Genomic DNA, 27,602 nt, shown 5'->3' on the forward strand with positions numbered 1-27,602 from the left:
GCTGGGGCGAGGAGGGGAAGGTCGAGGCGGGCGTCTTGCGGAGAGGCCGGCTGCAGCGCGCTTGTTTCACGGGGACAAACGCCGCAGCGTATAGGTGGTACCTTCCTTATTACTGTTGTTTCTTGAAACGTGTAGTAAAGAGGTGGTCTGGTGTGTGTGCTGGACTCAAGAGTGCTAGCTATGGTGCTGGAGGATAACAAAGAGGAGAGCTGGCAATCGCGTAAATAATACGTGAATCCATAAAGAGAACATGCTATTAAAAGAGACAGTCCACAGAGGACAACTTGCCAGGTTACCTGTTGCCTGTGTATGTTGTCTTACTTCACACAATCCGTAGTTTCTGCATAAGAGCTAAGAGTGTTTTATGTACATCGGGCTTTTCATTTATTTACATCTGTGTAATTGTTCCTGCAAAACAGGCATTGCCAGAGGTGTCACACAGCTTCCAGTCTCATACATGCATGACTAGAAGTGAAGCACTGAAAACACAAGTCTCCAGGAGTAATTAATAGGGTACCCTATTACTAGATGTTCAGGAGACTACCATGCCTTTAAATAATTTGTGGAAAAGATTCCATTTAGAAGTTACAGCTTATAGCCTAATATATGAGCTTTATGTTTTGCACTCAGTAACCATTGACTAGTGCAACAACATGCCTCATCAGTATGGTAGGGATCAGCATAATTCCAGTTACTAATAATATATTCAGTTTCAAAAGCTAGAACCAGCCCTTTCCATTTTCCTAATTAAAATATGTCATCAGCGTAAAAAGGAAAAAGTTAAAGTGCTTGTTCTGAATAGTGACAAAAGTTGCAGTTTGTAGTTTTTTAGCAGCAGGTACTGCAGGTCTGCACAGTATTGCTTCTGAATTAAGTTTTAGACTATGAGGTAACACACTTAGGACAAAGCCGGTGACTCCTTTACTGGATATTTATAAGTGGTCATAACTGCATTTGGTGAAAGTTTTAACCCACTCATTTGGTGCTTAGGATATGTCTTGCTAGCTTAGCTATCTCCAGTTTTCTGCTCTTTTGGTTTCAGAGGACTGAAGTAATTGTCAGGACTCAGACTGGAACATTCTAAGCAGAATTTCAGGCATCGTCTAAAGGGGTTGACTATTGTAGGTATTTTGGGGGGATTGTAATTATGGATTTAACTGAAAGAATCTCTTTTGGTTTTGTTTGAAGTGTCTACATCGGGGAGGAGAAATTGGGTTCCCAACCAAACACAACTGCTCTCATGCAAACTTCAGTAGTGTATCTGTAACAAAAAGATGGATCCATGATCACATTCCACTGTAAATGGTGAGTAGTTGCCAAACAGGCGTTAAGATAATACAGAACATCCACTAAGTGAAAAGAGTTCACATTTAGGACCAAAGGTGAAACGTTGTCTGGTTCAATAGTGATAACCAGAGGCATATAATAGGTATATACGTTAAAGAATAAGCTTTGTTTTCTTGAAAGATGGGCATATTAAAAAGTGATGCCAGTATATGATGATGGGTTTTTTAAAACCTCAGGATCCTGAGACCAGCGATTGAGAATCTCAGCTTCCCTTTTCATACAGATGTAAGCTTTTCCTTCTCTCCCTGGCAAGGTAAAGTCTGACCAGAGGTCACAATCTAGGCTTTGAAAGTGGACCTGAAATAACACAAGAATACTGAATATTTCCAATATAGTTAGTAGCTAATATTTGATCTTTAAAGGATTGGTAATACTGCTTAAATCTAGTTTTGACAATTGTATACACAAGGGAAGTCTTCCAACTTTTTTGAAGACTCATCAAAATCTCCTACATTTGCTCTCATTTCAGTAGCAGAGTATAGATTTGTTAGTTTGCTAGTCTTCACTGTCAGTAAGGTTGCCTAGGAACAGTTTTCATATGAGCCTAATTAATTTTAACTGTGTCACCTTTAGTGTCTGCCCAAATTTTTCTCTCACCAAAAGCCTGTCCAATTCACACCTTGGGGAAGTCACAAATACTTTACACCCTACACACACCCCATGCCCCCCCTCCACCTTAATAATCAAAAATGGTAAAAATGTAATAAAACAAATAGGAACAGAACTTCTAAAGGCACCATTTTACAATACAATTGGATTTTTTAAAAATACAAGACAGTGCTATTCTGAGTTTTTTAATAATGTTTCATACCTACTTTCGTATTTTTCCATCCCCTCATGAGTGATTGGAACAGAGTTTGACCCAGCATCACACCAGCCTTTGACTTTGGCTGTGGAAGGAACCAGGTGGTGAGGCCAGCACAGGCCAGCCTGTTCAGGGAGACAAAATAAAAGCATAACCAGCAGATCAGCTGACGTGTATTCTGGGCACCCCAGATATCAGTTATCTGCCTCATCCTAAAAGCAAATTGTGATCTGGAGTTTGCATAAGTGGAGCAAGACTCTGGACTGAAATTGAACAAAAATAGGTGAATTAAATTGTGCTGCGGACATGTGAATTCAATCATTTGCAGTTAATGTGATAATATTAGAAAAATGCATTACATGGTGGCTCCTTCATTTAGTTCCTGTTGGTGTGGAAGGTTTTAAAAAGATTGTTACCACATCATGTATAAATTATGCACGAAAATATATTATTCTGAAAAAACACTTATTTTAAATAGCCTCGACAGTTCAATAATATTGTCACATTGGAGGCTTAACTTTGTTGGATTAAATTTAGAATTTCACCTGCAGCTTTTCTGCAGGAGCCTGTTCCTTGCGGAGGCAGCCACAGGGCACAGTGTGGCGGGGTGAGATGCACCTGTAGCTACAGGTGTCCTGCTAGGTGTAGCTGCAGCCTTGGTCCCGTTACGGACACCTTGCGCTGTTTGTTCGTGTCGGGAAGCAACTACCAGAGAATATTGCCTTCTTGGAAATGTCGTTTCCAAGCTTCCGAGGTTCCCGGGGACGGAGGGACGGAACCGGCCGCTAGCGCAGGGCAGGCGCACGCTGCTTGGATGCTGAAGCCGATCCCGGGAGGGGGGGGGGCGGAATGCCGACGTACCGGTTCTGCGTACGCGAGGCGAACAGCGCGGCCCGAAGCGCGGGCGAGGGCCTCCAGCCGGGGCAGCCGAGCGGGCCGTGGGGCGGGGGCAGCCCCCTGGGCGCCCCGGGCTTCCCCGGCGCGTCGCGCTCCCCGCCCCCGGCGGCGCCCGGCGCCGCGGTTGCTATGGCGACGGGCGTGGCCAAGCCGCGAGAGGGTGCCGTCAGTGGCGCCGGGCCGCGACCATCGCGGCGGTGCCCGTGGGGGTGAAACTGAAAGTGAAGAGATCGGGCCGCGGGGAGGCGGGACCGAGCTGCCGCGCTGCGCCTGGCCCCCTGCCTAGCCCTGCGCCGGTCGCCAGCTCCCTCCCATGAGCGCTTGAGCTGCCCCGGCCTGAGCATGTCGGAGAGTTTCGACCGAGCTCCAGGTGCCGGCCGGGGCCGGGGAAGCGCCGCTCCCCTCAGCGGCGCGGCCCGCCTCGAGGGCAGCGGCGCCCACAGCTCGGGCTCGGCTGAGGAGCAGCAGCAGCAAACGGGCGGCCTCTTCCCGCAGCAGGAACCATTGCGGCCTCCGAAGACGGCGCCGCTGGGCACCAGAATCACAGGTACGGGCCGCCGCGCAGCGGCCCCCTCCCCGCTAATCCGGAGGCCCCCAGTGCCGGAGGTGGCGGGTAGCAGCCCCCTGAACCCCGCCGCGCTCCGCTCTGCTCCTGCTTCGCTTGTCGCTCCGGCTCCCCTGCCCTCCCTTCGCCGTCCCATTGAGGCCGGAGCCGTGGGGCTTCCTCCTCGCCTCCTTCCGGCCGGGCGGCGGGGACGCGGCCTTTCTCCCACCCCCCGCAGGCGCAGAGAGGTGGCGGCGGCGTGAGGGCCCGCCCGGCCCCTGGTCGCTGCGCGGGGGGCGCCGGGCCTCGGCAGCGCGGCGTGTCCGAGCCGCGGGCCTGTCCCCAGGCAGCGGTGTGCGGTGTGGCAGCCGCTCGCAGCGCCTCCCTGCTCATTCCCCCCGTTCTGTGCCCGCACATCGGTGTGTGCGTTTTATCCGTCCGTTAATCTGACCGCAGATGGCCTCAACCTTCTCGCTGAAGAACTCCAGCCTACAGGTTTGCCAAAAAGTAAACCCAACCGAACAGTAACACAAAGCATTGTTTGTCAGTTAGCGTTCAGGTACGTATCAGATTCTGTTTTCCGTAGACTCAGGAGCTGCTAATCTATAGAGGTACATTTGGAAAATGTGGATAATACGGTTTTAAAAAAACTATTTCATTGGATTTTTTTGGCAAATGATGTACAAGAATGATGTTTCTTTGAAGATTATGTTAAAGATTAGTGATGTCTTCCATTCGTCAACCCTCAGAGTCTTGCATTTGTGTCTGAAATCTGAGAAAAACCCACAAGATGAGCAAGCGTACCATAAGCAGACATACTAGTTTAGTTTCTCAGGTTAGCTCTTTCAGAAAACATGTTTTCATGGGAGGGGAGAGAGCTCTTTTTTTCTTTTTATCCTTCCTCTCCCTAGGTTTTTTGTCACCTTCACATAACCCTTATGTTTACTTTATGTCGCATTGAAAGACATCTGGAGATTGCTAAAGTGAAAACTTCATATTTAAGAAAAACAGCAAAAGCAGTATACTCAAACTTGAAAGCATATTTGTAGTAAAAGTATATTTAAAGTCCCAAAAAAATTACATGTTCTGTGTGTACTCTGTGTGAATACATACTAGTTTAGTGATTTCTGAGAGAAGCTGTTAACAAAAACTTTTCAGAACATCTGCAACAAACGGGAATTCCATCTGGATCACAAGATAAAGTTTCAGTTCTTGATTCTGGACGAGAAATGGCTGAACCTCAGGTGGCTGTGGCTCCTGTGGTAACGTCAAAGTTGTCTGTTAAAGCACCTGAATTTTATCCATCAGGATACAACCAGAACTTCCATCAGAACTTCACAGTGAGTGTTTATCTTCTCTTCTTAGTATATGCCAATTTACTTCTATTCAAATTAACAGTGTTTTCTTGAGATCTTTTATATCAGATAACTTGAATGCTGCATTTACTGAAGATATTCCAGAAAATCTGATCATAACCCCCCAGAGTCACAGTCAGAATGTTAAGTGATAATGAGTGAATATTACAGTGTACATGAGAGCTTTTATCATGGGATATTTTGCAAAAGCTTGCTGTACATAACCATGTTCCTTGTTGATTACACCCAATATCACAGTAAGCTGTCTTTTTGGTGACTGAGATTTTAGGCAGAACTATGATGCCTCTATCACCAAGACTGCAATTTAAGTAAAGGCTTGGCTGCACTTCTATGCAGATTTCACAGGTTTTTGAAGGAAGTGTGGGAGAAAGCTTGAACTTTAGTTTTTCTGAGCCTAAAGTTTACCTTTCCTAAACTTACCGTGCCATAGATATGATTGGCCATGACTGCCTAATTCAGTGTACAGTCACGTGTCTTGTAATTCCTTCAGTGATATCGTATCCCCAGAGGGCAAAAAAAATAGGTTAGGCTCATTCCTAGCAGTTACCTACCCACATACCTTGTAAGGAATTTTGCAGCCAGACTAAAGGTGCTCGCAGATCAATATTGTAGGTGCATCATGTATAAAAAGTTGATACGTCTTACTGTCTACGCCATTTTCTTCCATGTTACTGCTTTAGTAGTTCTACTCCAGGGAGGTTCTATGTGAATTCTTGGAATATTCTTCTGTTACACAGCCAAACTCTGTTACTATATATAAACAGATGGGAACTATTACTTTTACAAGTGCAATCAAGTGATCAATTATACTGAAGCAAGTGAATTTTGAATAACTTACAGAAAAACAGTTGATTTGAATGCTAAATACAGTGGTTTCGTGTTTTAAAAGTCTTTTCCTCAGCAGTAAAATTGATGTTATCTAAACGTTACCAGCTTTGCCAGCTTACTGAATAGAATTACTGTCCTCGGTAATACAAACCCATAGCCAAACAACTGTTAACAAAATGCCAACACAAACATGCTTCAGTGACGGACAGTCAGGGGAAAAATAACTACTTTGCCCCCGTACTTGTTACATGTTTTCTGTAAATAAAGGATTTCAGCGCATAAAGGCCAAAATCCCCACCATTGGGAATGGCGTACATAATGCATACTTGAAAAGTTGTGAGGCCAGCAATGTTGCTTTTCAGCTGTTTTGCAAAAACACACAAGTATGTAGGAGTTCCTGGTTGCTATGTTGTGGGAATATGCTATATGTGACTCATCTACTGGTAGAAATAAGTCTTAAAATGCTAGCAACACCTAGAACATTTATTTGGAAGTATGTTGCAGGGACCTTAATCTAATCAGAATATTCTAGGCACAGAATAGTGGTGTTTCAGACTTCTGTTCTTCATTATTATGATGTTTTGGAATTTTTACTCTAGTGACTGAATTAAATTCATAAATTGGGCCCAGCTGCAATAAAAATAAATTTATCACTTTACTGTTACACACATTTTGACAACTTTTAAAATTTGAATCAAAGTTTTGAGAAACTTCTATTTTTATGACCTAAAATTAATACTTTTTAGCTTTCATTTAGAATGTTTCCTGGAATTTATCAATCTGAAAACTCCCATTTCTTTTATGAACTACACTGTAGTTTTGCTGTTCAGCATTTATTGTTTTAGAAATAATGCTGATTTCTTGTTTAATCACACATTACTGTAATTACTATGTGTGTCCATACAACATTTGATTATTCCAGAATTACAGAATGGTTGGCGTTGGAAGGGACCTCTGGAGATCATCTAGTCCAACGCCCTGCTAAAGCAGGTTCCCCTACAGCAGGTTGCGTCCAGGCAGGTTTTGAATGTCTCCAGAGAAGGAGACTCCACACGCTCTCTGGGCAGCCTGTTCCAGGGCTGTGTGACCCTCAAAGTAAAGAAGTTCCTCCTCATATTCAGATGGACTTCCTTGTGTTGCAGTTTGTGCCCACTGCCCGTTGTCCTGTCACGTGGTGCTACTGAAAAGAGCCTTGCCCCATCCTCTTGACACTTGCCGTTGAGATATTTGTGCATTGACAAGATTGCCTCTCAGTCTTTTCTTCTCCAGGCTAAACAGGCCCAGCTCTCTCAGCCTTTCCTTAAAAGGGAAATGCTCCAATCTCCTTATCATCTTAAGTGTAGTCTTCTGCTGAACCCTCTCCAGTAGTTCCCTGCCTCTCTTGAACTGGGGAGCCCAGAACTGGACACAGCACTCCAGGTGCAGCCTCACCAGGGCAGAGTAGGAGGGGAGGATAACGCCCCTCGACCTGCTGGCCACGCTCCTCCTCCTAATGCCCCCCAGGATCCCACTGGCCTTCTTGGCCACCAGGGCACACTGCTGGCTCATGGGCACCAGGGAGCCCTAGTGGACAGCAAGTTCCTTCCCCACAAAGCTGCCTTCCAGCAGCTGCCTTCCAGCTGCCTTCCAGCCTGTTCTGGCACGTGGGGTTATTCCTTCCTAGGTGCCGGACCCTACACTTGCCTTTGTTGAACTTCATTAAGTTCCTCTCTGTCCAACTTGCCAGCCTGTCCAGGTCTCACTGAATGGCAGCACAGCTTTCTGGTGTATCCTGGCTGGAGAGTTTCCAAGCAGGTTGTTCGGAGAGATGCTAGTTCAGCTGTGTGTGATTAAGCTGCAGTTGTTGCACAATGATGTCATAGTTCTGTGGAACAAAATAAGTTTATTGTACAGAACTTTTACTGAGCAATTTGAAATTGCCTAGTACATTTGATTTCCTTCAGTGAAACAGAATATTTAGCAAGTTACACATAGGCCTGTTAGCCTTTATTCTTTGGCTTTATAAGCTCCAAACCATTAGAATTGTAGAATATTTTAGGCTGGAAAGGACCTCTGAAGCTCCTCCACTTCAGTCCCCAAGTCAAAGCAAAACCAACTTGGGTCAAGTTGTTGAAGGTTTTACCCTTATAAGTAATAACAATTTGCCACCATTTCCATAAACTCGTGGGGTTTTTTTCCTATTTCTGATGGGCAACATTAAGTAACTTTATCTTCAGTATTGTTCACTGAGCAAATACTTTAGCTAATTAAACATCCTAGGAAATATTTCTATTTTTCCTTTTGTTATACTGATATGTCCCCCGTTAGCTTAAGTTGTGTACCTATTGAAGGCTTTTGAAAAAAATTTTTTTCCTAACATGTTCTTTACAGGTTGTGAAATTAATGTCAATACTTGATTTTCAGAAATGTGTATCTGCCTTTCTCCACAGCGCATATCGAGATAAAAATCTTTCACAGATCCATGTTGCCTCACAGTAGAGACTGAGGCATTTTGAAAACAGCAAACAACACCCTGTCATTGAGGGAGGGGTGGTGGGGAGAGGGAGAATTTAATTATAAACCTTATCAATGTATTTATGTCTGCTAAATAAAGAAACTTTTACCATTTTTAGCTAAATTTTTCATTACAGTAGGTGTATTGTAAACCTTTTTCTTGTAAGTAGTACCTCAGTTGAGGATTCTGATATTCTGTATGTTACAGTTACATCTTGAATTGTTAATTATAAGTAATTTCTTTAGCAGTCTCTCCTACAGCTCCTGCTTGCACTTTTGACATCTATATGAGATGCATTTCAACAACCTTCTGTGTAGCATGACACTGTTGTACTGTGTTACTACTTGTGGTGGGTTCACCTTGGCTAGACATCAGCTGCCCACCAAGCCACTCATCACTCTGCTCCTTAGAACAGTGGGGGAGAAATTAAGATGGAAAAAAAAAAAACCCTTGTGGGTCAAGATAAAGGCAGTTTAAAGAGAACAATAGCAAAAATCACACACATGGAAGCAAAGGAAAACAAAAGATGTTACTCCCTACTTCCCATCATCAGGCAGTGTTTAGCCACTTCCTGGGAACTGGGGCTCCAATATGCATAGCAGTTCCTCTGGAAGACAAAGGTCATAAATAATAAGTGCCCCCCTTCCTGCTCCTGTCTCTTAGCTTTTGTATCTGAGCAGATGTCATATGGTATGGAATATCCCTTTGGTCACTTTGGGTCAGCTGTCACAGCTATATTCCCTCCCAAGATCTTGCCCACCCCCAGCCTACTGGGGCGGGGGGTGGGGCATGACAGCGGGTGGGGAAGGGAAGGTTGGAGAGACAGGCTTGATGATGTGTGAGCACTGCTTAGCAGTAGTCAAAACTGGTGTTTTACTACCACCCTTTTGGCTGCCAGTACAAGCACAGCACTATGATGGATGCCGTGGGGCTTGGCCAGGGCCAGTACATTACTGGTGACATCACAAAGTATGCTGCTTCCTTTGCTGTTCCTCTCACACACTAGCATTGTAATCATCCAGCACGTTATTGACTTGTGTTGTTACACATGTTCATTTCTGAGTGGACAAAATTAGCAGGCTTCTGTTCTGTCAGCGGGAGCATAAACATCAATAAAGTGATATTATGCTACCTTATCCTTTCTCTAGGGGACAGGTGTGTTTGCTGTCTGTTTTTTAACCTCAGCAGCTGGAAATAATGCAGTACCATTTGAATAGTTTCATGTCACACCTTGTAATATTTCATCCATTGCTAAGAGATGCGAATTCGCTTGAAAACTTGAAAAGATCAGTTTTCCTGGCTACACTTTCTACATGGGAACACTGTATTTATCTTCTGTAATCTCTCCCTCTTCTGCATATTGTAGAACGCTATAACTCTGTGTAAACCCAAATAGTTTGTTTCAAATTTTCAGATTTTCCTTCTACAGTTCATATAGCTGTAGCACAGCTTATGTGCACATAGCCTCAGCTTGTTCTTGACAGATACACTTTGTTTGTTAGTTAATCTTGCACCCAACTTTGCAGACTGATTTATTTTTAATCTGTCTTTTGATGTGTTTTGCTGGGAGACCCAAATATCTATAAAAACACTAGTTTTTAAGATGATAGGACTGCTGGAGCTTTCAGATGCATTGAGGCCTATGCTCTCTAAAAATGATGACGTGAACTGTGTAATAAGATCACTGTCAAGCATGCAGAGACTCAAGACTTAAGCACTGTATGGTTACTTCTGGAGCTAGTAAGTGTAACAATATTATTTTAGATTCTTTTAAATATTTGGTATATTCTTTCACTGCTATAGGATTCTTCCTTTGAAGATAGATACGATGGCTATCTGACTTTGGCAGAATATGTACAAGACTTCCTAAACCATCTCACTGAGCAACCAGGTTGTTTTGAAACTGAAATTGAGCAGTTTGCCGGAACACTGAATGGCTGGGTCACTGCAGATGAAGCTTTACAAGAACTTGTTGAACTCATCTATCAGCAGGTAGCCTGTATATTCTGTCTTAAAAACATGGATATTATACCTCTGTTACCTGGTATCCAAGATATGCATACCAGTATTATCTGTTACATAGTCGTATCTACACAGTATTTTGATGGTTTGAATTTTTCCTTTTAAACAGAAACATACAGGGAAAGATTTTGTTCAATAAATTGAAATGGTAGCTCAAGTAGGACACCTGGACGGTTGATAAATTTCCCTGGTTTACTCTGTTTCCTTTGTGTGTTTGGATCTCCTGGGTCACGTACTAGAGTTGAAATTACAGCACTTGAAGGAATTATATTTGACTTGCTGTATTTGTGTAGGAAAGATTGAAGAAACTTGAGCAATGAGTTGTACATTTTTATTCTACCCTGCAAAAATTTTTTTCATAATACTATGAGACCTTTAATTCCTTGGTATTTAAAATAAATATATATATATATATATACCTACTGTACACATCACCCTTTGGAAATGCTCCTTTATTTGACAGGCTTTCTTCATTTGGAATGTACCTATTTCACAATAGCATAATTGGAGAAAAGGAAAGCTCATCTAATGGTAACTGCGTCCAAACCCATTGATGGATGTGGAAATGAGGACACAGACCTTGAGCTGAACTTTGTACTAATTGGGGGAGCCATTGAAAAGAACAGCTTAATACATGTTGCTTAGCAAATGAGCTGCTGTCACTGTCTTTTGGTCTTGCTGCAAAGGGTGAAGTCAGGCTTGTGCTTGCTATGTTTAACATCAAGTGTCTCTCACTTTCCTGGGTTGGTTGCTTTCAGATTCTACCTTGAAGAGTGCAAATTCTTACTCGCCTTTTAAGTGCAGGTACTTGCAGAATATTGTAATCTGGGGGATGTAGAATCTGCATGGCTGGTTAGTCGTTGTACAGAACTGTGGAGTCTCAGGTTTCTTATTATACAGAATTGATGCACATTCAATTCAGGATGATTTAGTTAGATGTTAAGATTACCTGTGCTATGTTTGGTGACATCATTTTCCCGTAATTTATTTGAACACATGGATGATAGTTAAAAAAGAGCATATTCTCTCTTACCTTTATTGGAGGAAAAAAAGAGGAATTTATCCCATTTTAACTTCTTACATGTTAAATACATTGACTCTAATGTAAGTCTTAATGTTGCTTCTTCCTCTCTCCCTCTATTTAAAAACAAGTACAGTGTTAGGGTTGGCTGTGCCTTCCTTAACTGAGAAGCATTCAATGTTATCAGTCTGAAATTACGTGAAAAATAGAACAGCACAAAACATCTGTGCTAGTATCCAAAAGCATCTGATTCTAGTTTTGTTGTATGTCAGGATAGGATAGTGTTCCAGTGTCAACTATGCTTATTTTTGTTCTCTCTTGAGCAGAGGCTCAAGTATTTGTGTTTCTTGGCTTACCAAAAAACAGTTAAAATTGCTGAAGTACATTTATAAGCATTTGCGTCAGTGATACTAATTTAGCCCAAATGAGCAGATTTACAGTTGTTAGGTTTGTGAAGGAAAAAGACTAAAATAAAGGAAACCCAAGTCCTGTACAGTCTTTCCTTCATCTGCGTGTCAATTATCTTCACCTATCTAAAAGTATTAATTACATAATTCCCCGTTGTTCCCAATCCATTTATGTCTCTGGACGGAGTGAAGTTCCAGTTCTCTTGTTTTCCAAAAGTTGAACTTTTGAACTGACTTCATAGTTTAAGAATCTTTACAGTTGTGTAGTTAATACAGTGGATTGTGTTAAAGCAACTAAAATTTCTCAATATATGAATTGGTAGATTAGCCTTCATGCTTAGATTGTGACTTTTTTGAGTCAGAGATAGACTGAATTTATCAGCAACAGTAATTCAGGGAAGATGATACTGTGTTTTAATGACTAGTTATTAAGATGATATAAGGTGGGGGTTTTTGTCTCTGTGTGCTATGCCAGGTCATAATACCTAAAATTTAATTGTTTCAGTATTTGATGCAACAACAAATACAGACTAACTAATGAGGAAGATGATGTTTTAAACCCAAATGAGGCTTGGAGAACTGAGTGTGGGTGTGTGTTTTTTGTTAGGAAAGAGAAGTGTAGTTTAAGTGATGTATTTTGCACAGAAAAGAGGGCACCTCTTCTGGTCCAAATAACTGATTGAACCAAAGCACCAAAAAAGCTCATTAGCTATTTCACATGTCTCTTACTGGAAACGAAATTCTATTAGACTATGCTAATTACTTAATTTGTTGTATATTCCTATTTTTTTTTTCCAGCAACTTTATGCATATAGTACAGTTACAGTGAGTGCATCTTTTTATTTGCCTGTAGAATGTAACTAGCTGTAATGCACTGACGTGCTAATGGAAAGATGCTTTTTTTGAACATGTTAGAAGCAGAAGCATGCAAGCACATCTATGACACTAATAGATAATCAAGATGTAAAAGGAATGTTCAAAGATGATAAAGCCGAAGGAGAAGTTTAATGAATTCTTGGTGTCCATGTTTTCTTTTTGGCAGAGCTGATGGATTTATTTACACCAGAACCTATTTTCACTGAAGCTGTATCTGAGAAAAAATCTCAAATTCAGGTGGTGTTGAAAGGAAATTCAAAACAAGAGAACAGTAATAAATTGCCAAAATAAGGGCATGTTCTGTGTTAAGTGCCATGAGAGGTTGAATGTAGATGCTGTTGAGTTCCCAATTACTTCAAAATTTCAAGGGGTGGAAGAAGGTATCAGGATTAAAGCAAAATATTTTCAGTCTGTAACTTCCATTGTGGAATTTCATTGCTACCACCTGTTTTTCGATGACAGAAGTGTAAAAGTTCAACAGAAACAGGACTTGCTTTGGAAAAAAGGATCCGTCAAGAGCTATTAACTGTCATGATACAGTTTTAATGTCTGAATGAGGAGTTTGCTATTCTGCAGATTGCTACAGCATGTACAGGAGAAAATACTTATCTTTAGTTGTGTTCTTGCACTCCTTCCCTGTGCACTCACTATTGCCAAGCACAGATTCTAGGTTAAAGAGCTCTTAGACTGAATTAAGGCAACTTTTTTTAATGTTGTTTTAATGTACTCATCACTCTTTGAAAAAGTATCTTAGTGTCCACTGTTGATTTTTTTGTATGAACAGTTTGTAAGTGACTTTAAAACACTCTCTGGTTGTAGGTCAAAACAGAGGAGTCTTGAGGATACGTGGCATAATGACAGTTGTTTTCTTAGAGCCTCAAAACCACAACAGTATAATGAATTTCTGAGTGCTGATATGCATACAGCAAAGTGTTGATGACATACAAAAATTAACATGAAAAATAGTAATTATTAATCTTCTGCTCTTCAGTTTTCTAATCAACTGTTATCACAGTTTCCAAAAAAGCTTGTAAAGGTATTTCCTGACAGCCCAATCATGAGTTTTATGAATAATGTATTTTTTCACATTTCTTTTGGAAGGCCACATCTGTCCCAAACTTTTCCTACATGGGAGCACGGTTGTGTAACTATCTGTCTCACCATCTAACCATTAGTCCACAAAGTGGGAACTTCCGACAGTTGTTGCTTCAAAGGTCAGTAGCAGCACGTAATTTTAAACCTATTACTTCCTCAGGTTACGTCTTCCTATTTTGTATGTAACTGTCAACGTTGTGTGCAAAGAGGTATATATTTAATACAGAAGTTTAGATTGAGGGTTAATAAGCACAGGTATGTACTGGATATTGAATATATGTATTCTAAAATATTTTAATATTTTTAAACATGCAAATAGGTCTCTTCAGAGTACTGTAGGCTCTTTTGAACTGAGTATCTTAGACTGATCCCAAATTACAGGGTAAATTTGAAAGCTAGTCAACTTTAAAAGTGTACTAAATGCATATGTACTGTCCCTGTCCTTTGACTCTTGCCAAGACTTTCTTCATTGTGTTTTTTCTTTAATTACTTTTCCAGCTGCAGTTGCAGTGTAAGGTTCATTCATTGATCGGCTAACTGATTTTGTGTCTATGAAGTAGATGCTAAAATCCAGAAGGATTAATTTCTTCGATTTTCAGTTACTACAGAGTTCTGGTAGCGTACGGTTTAATAATGGTTAGACTTTGTAATTAACAAAAATGCAAGGTTTTTTAAATGGATATATTTCCTTTAAAATCTTAACAGCATGACATTTGAAAGAGTAGTACACTTTAACACTTCAGAATTCTTTAGAAATTAACCTTTTTTTCTTTAAGGACTTCTGGCTTTCTAAGTCGTAGGCTTGCTGCCTATTTTAAAGGTTTCACTCTAGTCCACCTATATTTAGGAGCAAAAGCGTGATAAACTTTTGACAGCAGTGTGCTCCGATGATCTTTTCTCAGGAGTGTTACTGTATGGAGAAGCTGGGAATACTTTTTTTTCCCTTCTCCCAAAGCAGATGAGCCCTTTTGCCTTCAAAATTAGCACTTTCATCTGCTGATTTTTTTTTAACTGTGTTTGTTACTGAACTTGAAGGAAATCCCTGTTAGTGTTGGATTATCTGGTTCCTGTTTTTTAAAGCCAACCCAACAGGTAACATTCATTTTAGCACTCTGAAGCCATGAATTTAAAGTTGCTTATGTTTTTATTGCTAATATTGATGGAACTAGAGGGGGGGGTTGGGGAATGAACAACCTAACAATATGCCCTCAGAGAGCTCCTCTTCTATTTCTCAGCCTGAGTTTCTACCTTAAATTTTGTATTTCAGCTTCTTAGCTTTTTCAGTTTCTGTAGTGTTTCTTAATCCATTACATAATCATTGAGGATACATTAGAATTTGTCTGTTTTCCATTTATCTCTTTTTTTTTTTTTTTTTCTGTTTTTGAACAGCTATGTAAACTTGTATATTTTTGGTACAGTTGTTGAATCCTACTAGAAAAATTACCTCACTGCTATGTTATCTTAATTGTCTCTATTTGTGTTTATATCTAAATTATAGAACCATAAGACTTACAGAATGGTTTGGGTTGGAAGGGACCTTAAAGATCATCTTGTTCCAACCCCCCTGCCATGGGCAGGGACACCTTCCACCAGCCCAGGTTGCTCAAAGCCCCATCCAGCCTGGCCTTGAACACTGCCAGGGATGGGGCATCCATAGCTTCTCTGGGCAACCTGTGCCAGTGTCTCACCACCTCCACAATAAAGAATTTCTTCCTGATACCTAATCTAAATTTACCCTCTTTAAACTGGTTTTAAACTGGTTTAAAAAACATTACCCCCTCATCCTATCACTACACTTTCTGGTGAAGAATGCTTCTCCATCTTTCCTGTAGGCCCTCTCCAAGTACTGGAAGACCACTGTAAGGTCTCTCTGCAGCCTTCTCTTCTCCAGGATGAACTACCCCAACTCTCTCTGCTCACAGGAAAGGTTCTCCAGCCCTCTGATCATCTTTGTGACCCTCCTCTGGACCTCCAGCAGGTCCATGTCCTCCTTATGTTGGGGGCTTCCAGAGCTGGATGCAGTACCCCAGGTGGGGTCACATGAGAGCTGAGCAGAGGGGGAGGATCACTGCCCTTGACCTGCTGGCCACGCTTCTTTTGATGCAGCCCAGGATATGGTTGAGTTTATGGGCTGTAAGCGCATGCTTTAGGTCATATCAAGCTTCTTGTCAACCAACACCTCCCAAGTCCTTCTCCTCAAGGCTGCTCTCAGTCCATTCTCTGCCCAGCCTAGTATTGATGCTGGGGGTTGCCCCAGTGCATGTGCAGGACCTTGCACTTGGCCTTGTTGAACTTTCTGAGGTTCACATGGTCCCACCCCAAGCCTATCAGGGTCCCTGTAGATGGCATCCCTTCCCTCTAGCGAATCAACTGCACCACTCAGCCTAGTGTCATGAATTACACATCACTGCCACTTAAAATGGTGACATAGAGAATTTAACAAACAAGTGTAAAGGCATCTAAGACAATGTGGGCAACACCCTGAAAAGGGGAAAATGTCTTTCAGAGTGTATCTCTTTTATATTTCTGTGGATATTTGGCTGTCTGTGTTAGATTTCCTAGTCCCATATTCTAGTATATATGCTGTGTAACTGTCTTTACAGTTTGCTCTATTTAATTTTGCTGTCCCAAGTATCTCAGTGCTTGAAAGCCTAATCATGTAACCATACATATTCATCTAAAAGGACACAAATCCACAGTGTCCTTGTGAAGTCCTCTCTTTTCCTTCACAAATCATACTTCCCAGCATTCAGCATTTAGCAGTTTTAATGCAGTTCGTAAGTTGAGTATTGTGTTGAATAAGTATCATGTTACATGTGTTGCAATGTCTACAGATATGATTTTGTTTTAATGTTTACAGGTGTCGAACAGAGTATGAAAACAGAGATGAAGCTACCAAAGGGGATGAGACTACTCGAAAACAATTTCATGCCTTTGTGCTGTTCTTGGCTGAACTTTACCTTAATCTAGAGGTAAGAAGAAAGTTGCATGTCAGGTAGTTTTTAATTAATTTTTTGTTGTGTTTAGGTAAACCCTGAAATGGAATATAATATGAGGTGTTTTTCTGAAGGGAGACAGGAATACAGTAAAAGAACTTAGAACAGTTTCATTGTAATGCATATCCAAGAAACAGATAAGCAAAAAAAGGACAAGGCCTTAGAAGAGAAGTATATAAAGGGAGTGGGGAGTGGTGTGTGCGTGGGTGTGTGTAAGAATTCATTAAAAAAACAACCATAAACCACCTTTGCAATGAAGCTTTTGATACCTTCTTTAACTGGCAAAACCACCAAGATGACTGTGCTTAAGCAACATAGGAAATACTACAATCTAGCAGAAGCAGAAGCAGGATCAATAACCATGTAATTCTGTATTCAGCCACTTATAGGAACTATTAGCAAACCCTTTTTATTAAATCCTCAAGGGTTTGCTAATAGTTCCTATTAATGATTGAGCAATTAAAATCAAAATGAGCAATTAAAAATGCAGACCTTTAAAGATATTTCTTCTAAAGGCCAAGTCCTTGGCTTATGCACGAAGCATGAAATCTTGTAACGAGATTGCTTTTTTTGTATCTGTGATATGTACAAAAAAGTGTATGTACACTTAAAACTTGCTTGACTTTTATACCTGTGAGTTCAGTAACTACGCTACCTGTGCTGTAATGTACTTAAAAATACATTTTTGATTGATAATTTCAATGGTTTGATTTAAGCAGACATTATAAAAATGTTCTGCTGGCATGACGATAGAAAATAATTCTCTGATTCGTCCATTTCTGATCATAAGTGGGCCTTGAAATCTACTTTTCACTTGCTAGAAGTAAAAAGGAAGATTTGCTATGGGTTTGGGGGAGAGGGAGTTGTCCAGTTCTCTGGAGTATACCATTTTTTTAAAAAAACATTTTCTATAATTTTTAAATACATAGTGTCTTCTGGAAGTAAGCCACTACAGTTTTAGGGAGTGCCTAAAGTAGTATGGGAAAGAGCATAGGATTTGGGCAATTTCGGATTTTGTGGACAATGCCAGGCATTTGGTAGCTTTTCTTAACAATTTATTAGCAAAGAAACAGAATGCTAGACATGCGTTGTTATGTATATTTCGGAATTGGAAGGATGTTAATCTGAAGTCTGTGTTCTGAAAATAGCTATTGTATTTGGTATGTTCTTCCAACTGAAGAGCTCAAATAAGTTTATCACAAACCAAATCATACAGCATTCAAGAGAGAAAATAGAACAATTAATTTCTAAAATTTAAGTCTTTAAAATATTTTTTATATATGTATTTTGCAGATTAAAGGAACAAAGGGACAGGTAACACGAGCAGAAATTCTTCAAGAAGGCCTTCGGGAATTACTAAATGCGCTTTTCTCTAACCCTGTGGACAGTAACTTGATATGTGCAGTGAAACTCCTGAAGGTGAAACAGTAGTTCTTAAAAAAATCATCAAGTTTTTTAAACTTCCTACGTTGGGAGCAGTGGGGGAAACGGCAAATGGGAACTCTTTACATGGTTTTATGCATTACATCAGTAGCAAAGCAAGCTGTACTTCCCCGCCAGTTAGTACCATTATGAAACTGAGCCAACAAAAAAGTACATACTGCTGTGAAAGTAAAATGCAAGGCTAATTATGTACATAAAAGAGCAATAGAACTGAAGCAAGGCACAAAGGAGTAAGCAGTCTATTCAGGGCTCCTTTTGCTGCTTCTGCTACGGGAGAAAAATTAACACAACTTGAATGAATTTTGGGGGTTAGGGTATGTTCTCTGTTCTGAATGACACTTAGCAGTTAGGGTCTACTACTTTTTGTAGCAGAAGGTTGTTGATATCAGTGACTTCATCCTGTATTGTCTGCATCATTACTGCTGTAGAAATATGTATGTCTCTTTCATGATAAAAACAAACCTCTGCTCTTAGGTTTTACTTTCTCTTAAAAAAATTGTTAGACCCTATACAGGGAGAAACTTTTATCTTCACTAGCCATGGTTATACTCATATTTGGGAAAACACAGTTTATTTTAGAAATGAAGGGTTTTTAAAAGCTAAACAGTATTTTTCTGGAGGTTTATTTCTGGTTTTTTGTGGTTGGTAGGTTTGTTTTTCCTCACTCTACCCTCTTCCTGCCACTCCACTATTTTTCAGTCTTTTTTGTTTTGACCCAGAAGGAGTTGTGTAGGACAACCTTCTTCCCCTTAGGACCAGCGACCAACTAGTTTTATGATTTATTAACACAAAATACAAGACATGGTCAGATACAATAACTCAGTGGTGGTTATTTTAACTGGATAAGCAAGTCCTGTGCCACACGTTGTAACTTAGATCTGGTCACTATTCAATACAAAGAACAAGAGGAGAGGAGAAAAGAGAGAGAGTGAAAGAGAAAAAAGAGATATCACTACCTGTGGTTCCAGCAGCATCCCACTAGATCTTTTCACTCTGGGTGTTTTCATGGTGGGGCTCCCACCCAAGCTTTTTGTTGATTTGGGTTATACTCTCTAGAGGATGCCTCCTTATTTATATACAAAGTGAGGTATGGTCTGTGCAAGCTCACCATGTGAGCTGTGGTAGCAGGGGGTCCTCATTGGTGGTCGTGAGGGGTCTAGGGCACCCTTGCTGTGCACATCAGCAATTGCGCTATGTTACCACAGAAGTTTCTTCAGTTCCTCTCTAGTCTGTGCAGAACAGCTTTGCACCACCTCCACTTGAATTTGTGTACTAAGCAACATTTAAGGCAATTATCAATATAACAGTTCCTTACACTGTTCTTTTTTGAATTTAATTCCAATTCTGGCAGCTTCTTTTGATATGGTAAATAGAGGATATGGAAGAGAGATTTTACATCTTCTGACTTAAATCCTTATTGAAGTTTGGATATTTATGAAGGTTGCTTCACAGCAAGTGTGAGGGTGTTCAACAAGTCCACTCACAGCTGTGGTTAATCCTTATATTGGCAGTCTTCTCTGAAGCAAGGCCCACTGAAGGACCTTTCAGAAAGACAGTACACAGATCAGGAATCTTTCCAGTGCTGCTATTTTTTATTATTTTCCCCAAAGAAGGTGGAGATCTCACTGTTTCTGTGGATATTCTTGGAATATTTATTTGGCTTCACAGCATCCATTCTAAAATAAAAGACAGTGAATAAATAATTATATGACATGTTGCTAAATCTAAAAGGTGTTACAGAACAGATACTTATTTTTTTCCAATGCAAGTGTTTTCTGATGCCTTACAGTATATACAAATGTTTGAGTGTATCTGTAGCAAGATTGGGCAACCTGATAAACCCTCATTGCTGGCTGGGGTTAGACCACAACACTACTGAAGCAATAAATGTCTCCGGTTGTCTTTTCCATTTAATATAGTGGTAGATAAAGATTTTTCACCTGTTTGCTTTGCAGTATGTTTACTCTTAATTAAACTTTCTTGGTGCTATTATCTAAGTATCTAGGATCAAGCTAGGACCACAGTAGAAAACTGGGAATACCAACAAGATGCTTGCTTTTATCTTTGCATTTTGTTCCTTTGTATGGTCAGGTGCCATTCCAGGCATTGTGGATCATGTAATGTTTATGCTGAGTAGATCAGGAATTGCAATTAACTTTGATCATAGTGTGTCATGGTTTAACCTCAGCCAGCAACTAAGTACCATGCAGCCACTCACTCACTGTCCCCTGGTGGGAAAGGGGAGAGAATCAGGAGAAGTGAGAAGGTTGAGATAAAGTTTAATAGGTAAAGCAAAAGCCACGCATGCAAGCAAAGCAACACAGGGAATTCATTCACCACTTCCCATCAGCAGGCAGGTGTTCAGCCATCTCCAGGGAAGCAGGGCTCCATCACACGTAATGGTGACTTAGGAAGATGAATGCCATCACTCCAAACATCCCCCTCTTCCTTCCTCCCCCAGCTTTATATGCTGAGCATGATGCTCTGTGGTATGGAATATCCCTTTGGCTGGTTCAGGTCAGCTGTCCCAGCTTTGTCCCCTCCCACTCTCTTATTCCCCTTCAGCCTTCTCTGGCAGGGCCAGAAAAAGTGAAAGTCCTTGACTTGGTATAAATTGATACAAATATGTATTACTTAGCAACAACTAAAAGCATTGATATATTACCAATTTTTCTCATGCTAAATCCAAAACACAGCACCGCACCAGCTGCTAAGAAGAAAATTAAGTTAATCCCAGCCAAAACCAGGACATAGGGTCAAAATATTTTTTTCCAATTTGACTCCTACTGTGCAATTATTGGGCAATGAAGCACTTACTCTTAACATAAAATGTGTTCATCCACAGCAGTTCTAGAGCTCTCTTAGCAGCAGCTTCAGTCTCACAGATTTTTTGTATTAAAATTCAGGCTGGCTTGGTCAGATAATTCTTGGCTCCTCATATATACACCCAGATGAAATTCTCTGGCACATGTGATGTCAGCTAAGTTGACTGAAGGGTTTCTAAAGTTTATTAAACCACTTGTAACTGTGAGGTGAGCTGGTGGCATAACCTGCAAAAATAGGTTCCCCTTTTTGAAGCATGTACTTTAATCAAGTAACATCTGACATGTCATTGAAGAGTTGTTTTAAAATCTTATTTCACTGAAAGGAGAGAAGTGGCTGTAAACTTCTAGGTAAAATAAACATTGGACACAGAGCTACCATACTGTTCATAGTCTTATTTACAAGGTCTGTTAATCTGTGGGGCAAAAAGATGTAGCCAATTGGGAGCTTCAGCCCTCAGGCAGTCACACACTGTATCTGAACATTATGGATTGTTACAGAATCTCTTCTGTTGATAGTTTATTAAATTTTTGTAGTTTTCTTCTTAAAAAACCCAAACTTTATCCTTTTGTCTGTCTTTAGTTGACAGGCTCAGTTTTAGAAGATGCCTGGAAAGAAAAAGGAAAGAATGATATGGAGGAAATGATTCAGAGAATTGAAAATGTTGTGTTGGATGCAAACTGTAGCAGGTGAGAAGATAAATTTATGTGCAGTGTTTTGTTTTTATATTACAGAGAACACTATAAAATCTGCAAGAATCATGAACACGTTAAAAACTTTTATTTATGAAAAGTAAGATGATGTTTCGGTCACTTTCTATGTTAAAAAAAGGGTATTTTTCAGTTGAGGGGGTTTGGGGGCTTTTTGTTTTTTTTTTTTATTTTTTAATAGAGTTGCAAGTTCCACTCTTAATGATTTATTTTATTTTTTTTTAACCTTCTAGGTCTTGAAAACTTCCATAAGTGCTTTAGGCTCTAAGAGCAAGTATATATACAAGAGACAATAGTGTTGAAATCTCATAGTTTATACTTTTATATCTGAATTTAACAGTATTAAATCGATACAAACAGTATTAAATATATGCAAATTACTATACATGTAAAGGCAAAATGGAATATGCTTTGTGTTTTTTTTTCTGGAGAGCATGTCTTTTTGGCAGGTTCTTCATGCAGTCTGGAAAAAAATGAGTGGTTAGTTGATGTATTGTGCTTCTTTTTGCAAAGAACTGCATGCATGAGGTTACCTGATTTTGCTGTGCTTTATCCTCAGCTTCTTGCAGACTTAATAAAAACCTATAGAGGGTTCAGATACTGTGACCTGATCTCTTGCCACATGGAGGGAGGCCAACAGGTAGCTCATAGCATCTGTGGGTTGTAATTTGAGTTTCCCCCAGTGAGGATGAGGAAGATTTTGCTTCAGGAACAAGAGAAAATTGATAGCACAGGCAAAGGCTTCAAAGACACAGAAGCACAAACTACAACTGAAGATTTTATTTGTATTTTTATTCCTTAATGAGACTCTTCTCAATGGACTCGCTCAAAAGAAGAACGCAATTTCTCTTATATTAGGGATGAAATAGGTGGTAGTACCTAATGTGTGAGAGACATTACTTCTCACTATTGACTGGAAAATTTCAGTGTGATTAAGAGGGCTGAAGTTAGGAGCATAAATTAGATGATTAAAATGAATTTGAAGATCATCCCCTTGTTTTTCCCAGTCCTATGCTTTTATCAGAAAAGGATTTGTTCCTTAACCTGTGCTCAGGCTTGGTATCTTGATAAAAACTATAACAATTCCTGCTTCATATGGGCTCCTTATTTTACCACAGAGGAAGTGAGAGGGTGACTGTCTCATAATTGACACATAAAGCATCTAGACTTGCAGGGGGGGAAAAAAAACAAACTCAAAATTACCTAGACACTGGACCAAATACAGTCTTCTAGAGCTTGGGAGGGGGAGGGTGGGTATTTAATTATCTAGTATTTGCAAGATAAGGGATGCCCAGTTTACTGCTTAGCACAAAATATTCTAACTTTTTCAGTGCTTCTTTTTATTTCAGAGATGTGAAACATATGCTTCTGAAACTAGTAGAACTGCGATCGAGTAACTGGGGTAGAGTTCATGGAACTTCTCCACTTACAGAAGCTACCCCTGAAAATGACCCAAACTATTTTATGGTAAGGATGTACAGACACTTAAGATTCCTTAATTTAATGCAAATTTAATTTGGTTCATAGACAAACATGTTGCTGAAAACTACAAACAGCTGTCTCTTCTGAATTCATATAACTTTCTGTATAACTTTATTCTTAGAATGAGCCAACATTTTACACATCTGATGGTGTTCCTTTCACTGCAGCAGATCCAGGTATGTCACAAGCTTAGTATACCTGTCTTCTCAGTCTTCTTTAAAAAGTTTTAGTTAAGTACATAAAAAGTTGTTCTTCACATGTCTGAAATTCATACAACTTAAAAGACAAAATTGTATCTGAATTCTTGGCTTTGTATAACACATGCCTTATTCTGTATTAAAAGAAGGTAAATTAAATGGAGAATACATATTTGAGTTATTATAGTTCAGAACTTGTGCCATAATCCTCAGCACTTGGTCTCTCCAGAAAGTCGGGTATCTTCAAGTCTTCTTTTGTTTTATCACTTGTTAGTAGCAAAAGGGTTTGTTTCTTCCTTGGTTTCTTTTGTTTTCTGTAAACTGAGTACAATGTGGTATAGCATCATTTGAGGTAAAGACATCTGTGATTACCTTTACAGTTCTTTGGGAGCTTAGGTATCATTCTTAGAAGTCAGCTGACGTCCTGAGAAAACACTAGCAGAACTTTTTTCTAGAATATGTTTCATGACATTTATGTTTCGTTAAACAGGCTGTTTTCAAACTGTATAGATGTATGGTAATATAGCGGGCTACTCCCACATATTATTTAGTCTCACTTTTACTTTGCCAGATTATCAAGAAAAATACCAAGAGCTGCTTGAAAGAGAAGATTTGTTTCCAGATTATGAAGAAAATGGAACAGATCTATCGGGACCTGGAGATCCGTATGTTTTCTTTTTGAGTTACAGGGTTTTTTAATAGAAGTTATTTTTGCTGCAGGGTTAGGAATCCAATCCTGACAAAAATGAAACTAAATACAATTACTGTTTAGCTCTACAGTGGAAGTTATGCATTTGTTTGGGAATAAGTTGGTTTGTAATCAGACAGGTTTTAACAAATCTTATATTTATTCACTGGAGTAGGGTAATTAAATTTCAGATATTTATGCACATGTATGAACATACTCTCTTCTGCATTTTTTTTTTAATTTACAAGCAAAATGAAGCACCAGACCTTCAAGTGTTGGTAGCGAGGCAACCTAAATTCATTTGTCTGATGCACATACACATCCCAGCTAGAGCTGATTACAAAATTTTCATTTTTTCAAAGGGAGGAGGTTGTTTCTCTCCTTAGGATAAGTAGTGTTCCCTCAATTAAATGGCTATTCCTTATTCCTGTAGAACTAGAAAAGCAATCTAATGGCAAAGGGGGAAGGAATGGATGGGACTGTAGTCAGACTTTCTGACACTGGTTTATGAGAATTCGGTAGGAAACCAGTAAAAGAAGTACGGTCTGAAATAAATTGCTGTGAGCTTTGTACTCATCTGGTTGAAGGAGGAGGACTTTCAGATCATGATTTGATACCTAAGAACATTTTCAGTGTTCAGGTGTTTTATGTGTGGTAAGAGTTCTGACCTGGATCAGTATTTTTGTAAGTAAATTAGAAAACTTTTAGATTGCACCTAGCTGAGGGGCATGGCAAGAACTTTGGAAGACTAGACATGTCATTAGAAATCAACAAGCTCATATGGAGGGGAAAAAAAGAGCCATGTGAACCTCTGTGCTTAGAAGATTAAATTAAATGCAAAATGGAGACAGAAGGTTACGAAACACAGCAAATCTGAAGAGTGACATGTGGAAGACCATTAGTCAACCTTCATGCAAGGTGGCTGTGGACCCTTCTTTTGTTGAAGGTTTAAGAAGAGCTTAGCCAAATATATGCTGATCCTCTGTCAGCTATTTCTCATGACCAAGATCAGGGAGAAGGTTCTGTGTTGACTCCCTTCTCAACACTACACTTCTACAAGAAAGAACAAATAAATATGTATGGGTCCCTTCCAGCTCAAGATACTCCACGATTCTGAGATTCAATGCACAATGCTGAAGAAAAAAATGCTTTCCTTGTATGTTTCTATGACGCTTACTGTAATTTTTGTGTGAAACATACTATTTATGACCTCTCTACAGATAAAATACGCTCATTCCCTAGTCTGGAACTAAGGCATGCAGAAGATGATAAACTGAGCACCTGAAATTAATGCACACTTTTTGCATCAGTAGCTGCTGACTCTTTTCTTTAAGGCTGTTCAGAATTATATACACTTACCATGTCCATTGTTTTAATTTATGTTGACGAACACTCCAGCTGAACCTAGAGAAAACAAGGAATACTCAAGTTATGTCCCCGTAACTGGGGAGAAAGAAAGTTGAAGTGATGCTCATCACTTCCCAGCTTTATTTTGAAACTCTGCAATAGTCTCCACTCTGTGCAATACTTACTGTCATTAATGGGATCCAGTCTTTTCTGTGACCTAAGACAGGTCTTTTCTGAAAGGCTGGTTACCATAGAATAGAACATAATGTAATGCAGATGCAATAGGGAGGGGAATGAAGGTTGCCTTCCTTCATGTATCAACAAACAGGAATGTATGTTTTCTACATAAATACATCTTTTGACTAGTGTGCAGCCAAGATGGTTGATGCAGCACCGGAACTAGGAAGTTGACCAACCAAGAATTATGTTAATATGACGCTAATTACGGTTTTTGCAAATAGATCAGTACAGATGCATTATTAAATTTTGGGAAGCTTTTATTGTCTTAGCTTGGATTGTCTTAGCACATTTTCTATCATCTCAGGAATTACTTCTGTCTTTAAAACTCTGAACAGCATAAGATGATGTAAATTGGTGACAAAAAACTGTAGCTATTTCTATCTATTCTGCTTTGAGGTTTCCATTTGTTTTCCTAGTGCCCATGATTTTTTTTCCTCTTCATCCCCATTAAGAAAAAGTTACAGTTAACTGCTGTTTGTAAAGCTCTGTGTTATTCTTGACATCTACATAAATGTTTCTGAAAACCTGTATGTAAACTTAACATCTTTGGTGATTTTTTTTTTAAGGTATTTCGATGACATTGATGATGAGATGGATCCAGAAATTGAAGAAGCATATGAAAAATTCTGTCTAGAATCAGAACATAAGAGAAGACAGTGAGATGTTACACATTAATGTTAGTTTATTAAGCCAGTTCAGGTATGGTTAGAACACAAGGGGACACAAAACATTTGTACCAAAATAAGGAACTTAAGTTTCTCTAAGTACTGAAGTTACACAATTTCCATTTTGTTTTAACAGAATCTGCCAAAAATTGTAAACTTACACCTGGTAACTTAAAATGTTGTGTATATATCATAGTTTATTTTATGTACAGCTATATGAGCAATGTTTTGGCTGAAATAAAAATAATTTTTAAATTACCATAACTGACATGAAAATTTAATGTGGAACTGTCCCATAAAATTTCCCTTGAGGGAGAGGGGGGAAGAATAGCTTGATCTAAATTTAATTGCTTGTTTGCTTGGTTTAGTATATATTGGGATTTACTTATCCTTTTCACCATATACAAAATATCAGGTATTTAATTATTTTTTTTCCCCCTAAGGAGACTATGATACAAATACGGATATTTTTTTTCTGTAGATCACAATCATGAGAAGTGGTTTGTGAAGGTTTTGTTTTGTGGGGGTTTTCTTGTTTTGTTTATTCTCTTTTTCTTCCTATTCCAAAACCCATATGGGTGAGGTCTGGATCTTTTTTTTTTTTTTTTGTGGAATAATGTGTTATATGTTGCTATGTGAAAAGCAAGCAGTATTTTATAAGTCGGGTGCTTTCAAGATCTTTGGTTCAGATAAGCTTATTTTAAACTTTTACAAGCAAAAACCTATAAATTCTTGTTTTTAAGACTATATGCATACAGTTGTTTTAACCCATGCTTCTCAAAGAGTATGTGTAGTGCCCTGTATTTTTTTTTCTTTGTAATGTATTTAACATGTCTAACCATCCAGCAACCTGTGTAACTTTCTCCGTTCTTCTAATTCTGTGTAGTTTGGTTTGATTTTGTAGTTGGAGTAAATTCATATATTTCATAAATGTTAACTTTCTGAAGCCAGCTGCTCTTTTTTGACTCCATATAATCGTGTTAGTTTTCCTAGGATACTCCATTTTGTTGCCAAAACTCAGTTGTACTGTTTCCTGTTATGTTACTGGTTAGACTGAGTAGAATCCCTTACCAAAACCAAAGGGAAATATTTCCCAAAAGTTAGCTACTATAAAGAACACATGTTGTAAATATGCATGTAAATAATTCTGTTAATATTTCACTGTTACTTGTTTGGTTAAATAACTTCTGCATCTGCTAATGGAGTGAGCACTGACTGTTTTCTGGGTGTTTATTTAACATACTTACATAGTTTGGAGTTTTGAAAAATAAAATTTAACTAGCTTTGTTTCCTTTGGTA

At 39.4% G+C, this 27,602-nt stretch overlaps 1 protein-coding gene across 4 annotated transcripts; it reads left to right on the forward strand.

Annotated features, from left to right (window-relative positions):
• PAIP1 (poly(A) binding protein interacting protein 1) lies at positions 1–27,602 on the forward strand. 4 transcript variants are annotated; one of them, XM_037374232.1, is made up of 12 exons: positions 1–94; positions 1,189–1,305; positions 4,752–4,933; positions 10,095–10,283; positions 13,719–13,831; positions 16,573–16,684; positions 18,002–18,127; positions 21,557–21,663; positions 23,034–23,151; positions 23,288–23,342; positions 23,935–24,028; positions 26,205–27,602. In XM_037374232.1, the coding sequence occupies exons 3-12, from the start codon at positions 4,823–4,825 to the stop codon at positions 26,296–26,298; spliced, it is 1,119 nt and encodes a 372-aa protein (XP_037230129.1). In that variant the 5' UTR covers positions 1–94; positions 1,189–1,305; positions 4,752–4,822; the 3' UTR covers positions 26,299–27,602. The 4 variants fall into 4 exon arrangements, with proteins under 4 accessions (XP_037230129.1, XP_037230128.1, XP_037230130.1 ...); XM_037374231.1 differs by lacking the exons at positions 1–94; positions 1,189–1,305 and adding an exon at positions 3,261–3,596; XM_037374233.1 differs by lacking the exons at positions 1–94; positions 1,189–1,305 and adding an exon at positions 3,625–4,152.

This window comes from Falco rusticolus, chromosome Z (assembly GCF_015220075.1).
Source record: "Falco rusticolus isolate bFalRus1 chromosome Z, bFalRus1.pri, whole genome shotgun sequence".
NCBI classification, from domain to species: domain Eukaryota; kingdom Metazoa; phylum Chordata; class Aves; order Falconiformes; family Falconidae; genus Falco; species Falco rusticolus.

Excerpts from the sequence above, each read along its gene's own strand:
- PAIP1 (XM_037374231.1), top strand. The coding sequence starts at position 3,392 with ATGTCGGAGAGTTTCGACCGAGCTCCAGGTGCCGGCCGGGGCCGGGGA. Across the intron at positions 4,934-10,094 it reads ACTTCCATCAGAACTTCACA|GATTCTTCCTTTGAAGATAG; the intron begins GTGAGTGTTTAT and ends TCACTGCTATAG. Across the intron at positions 23,343-23,934 it reads TTTCACTGCAGCAGATCCAG|ATTATCAAGAAAAATACCAA; the intron begins GTATGTCACAAG and ends TTACTTTGCCAG.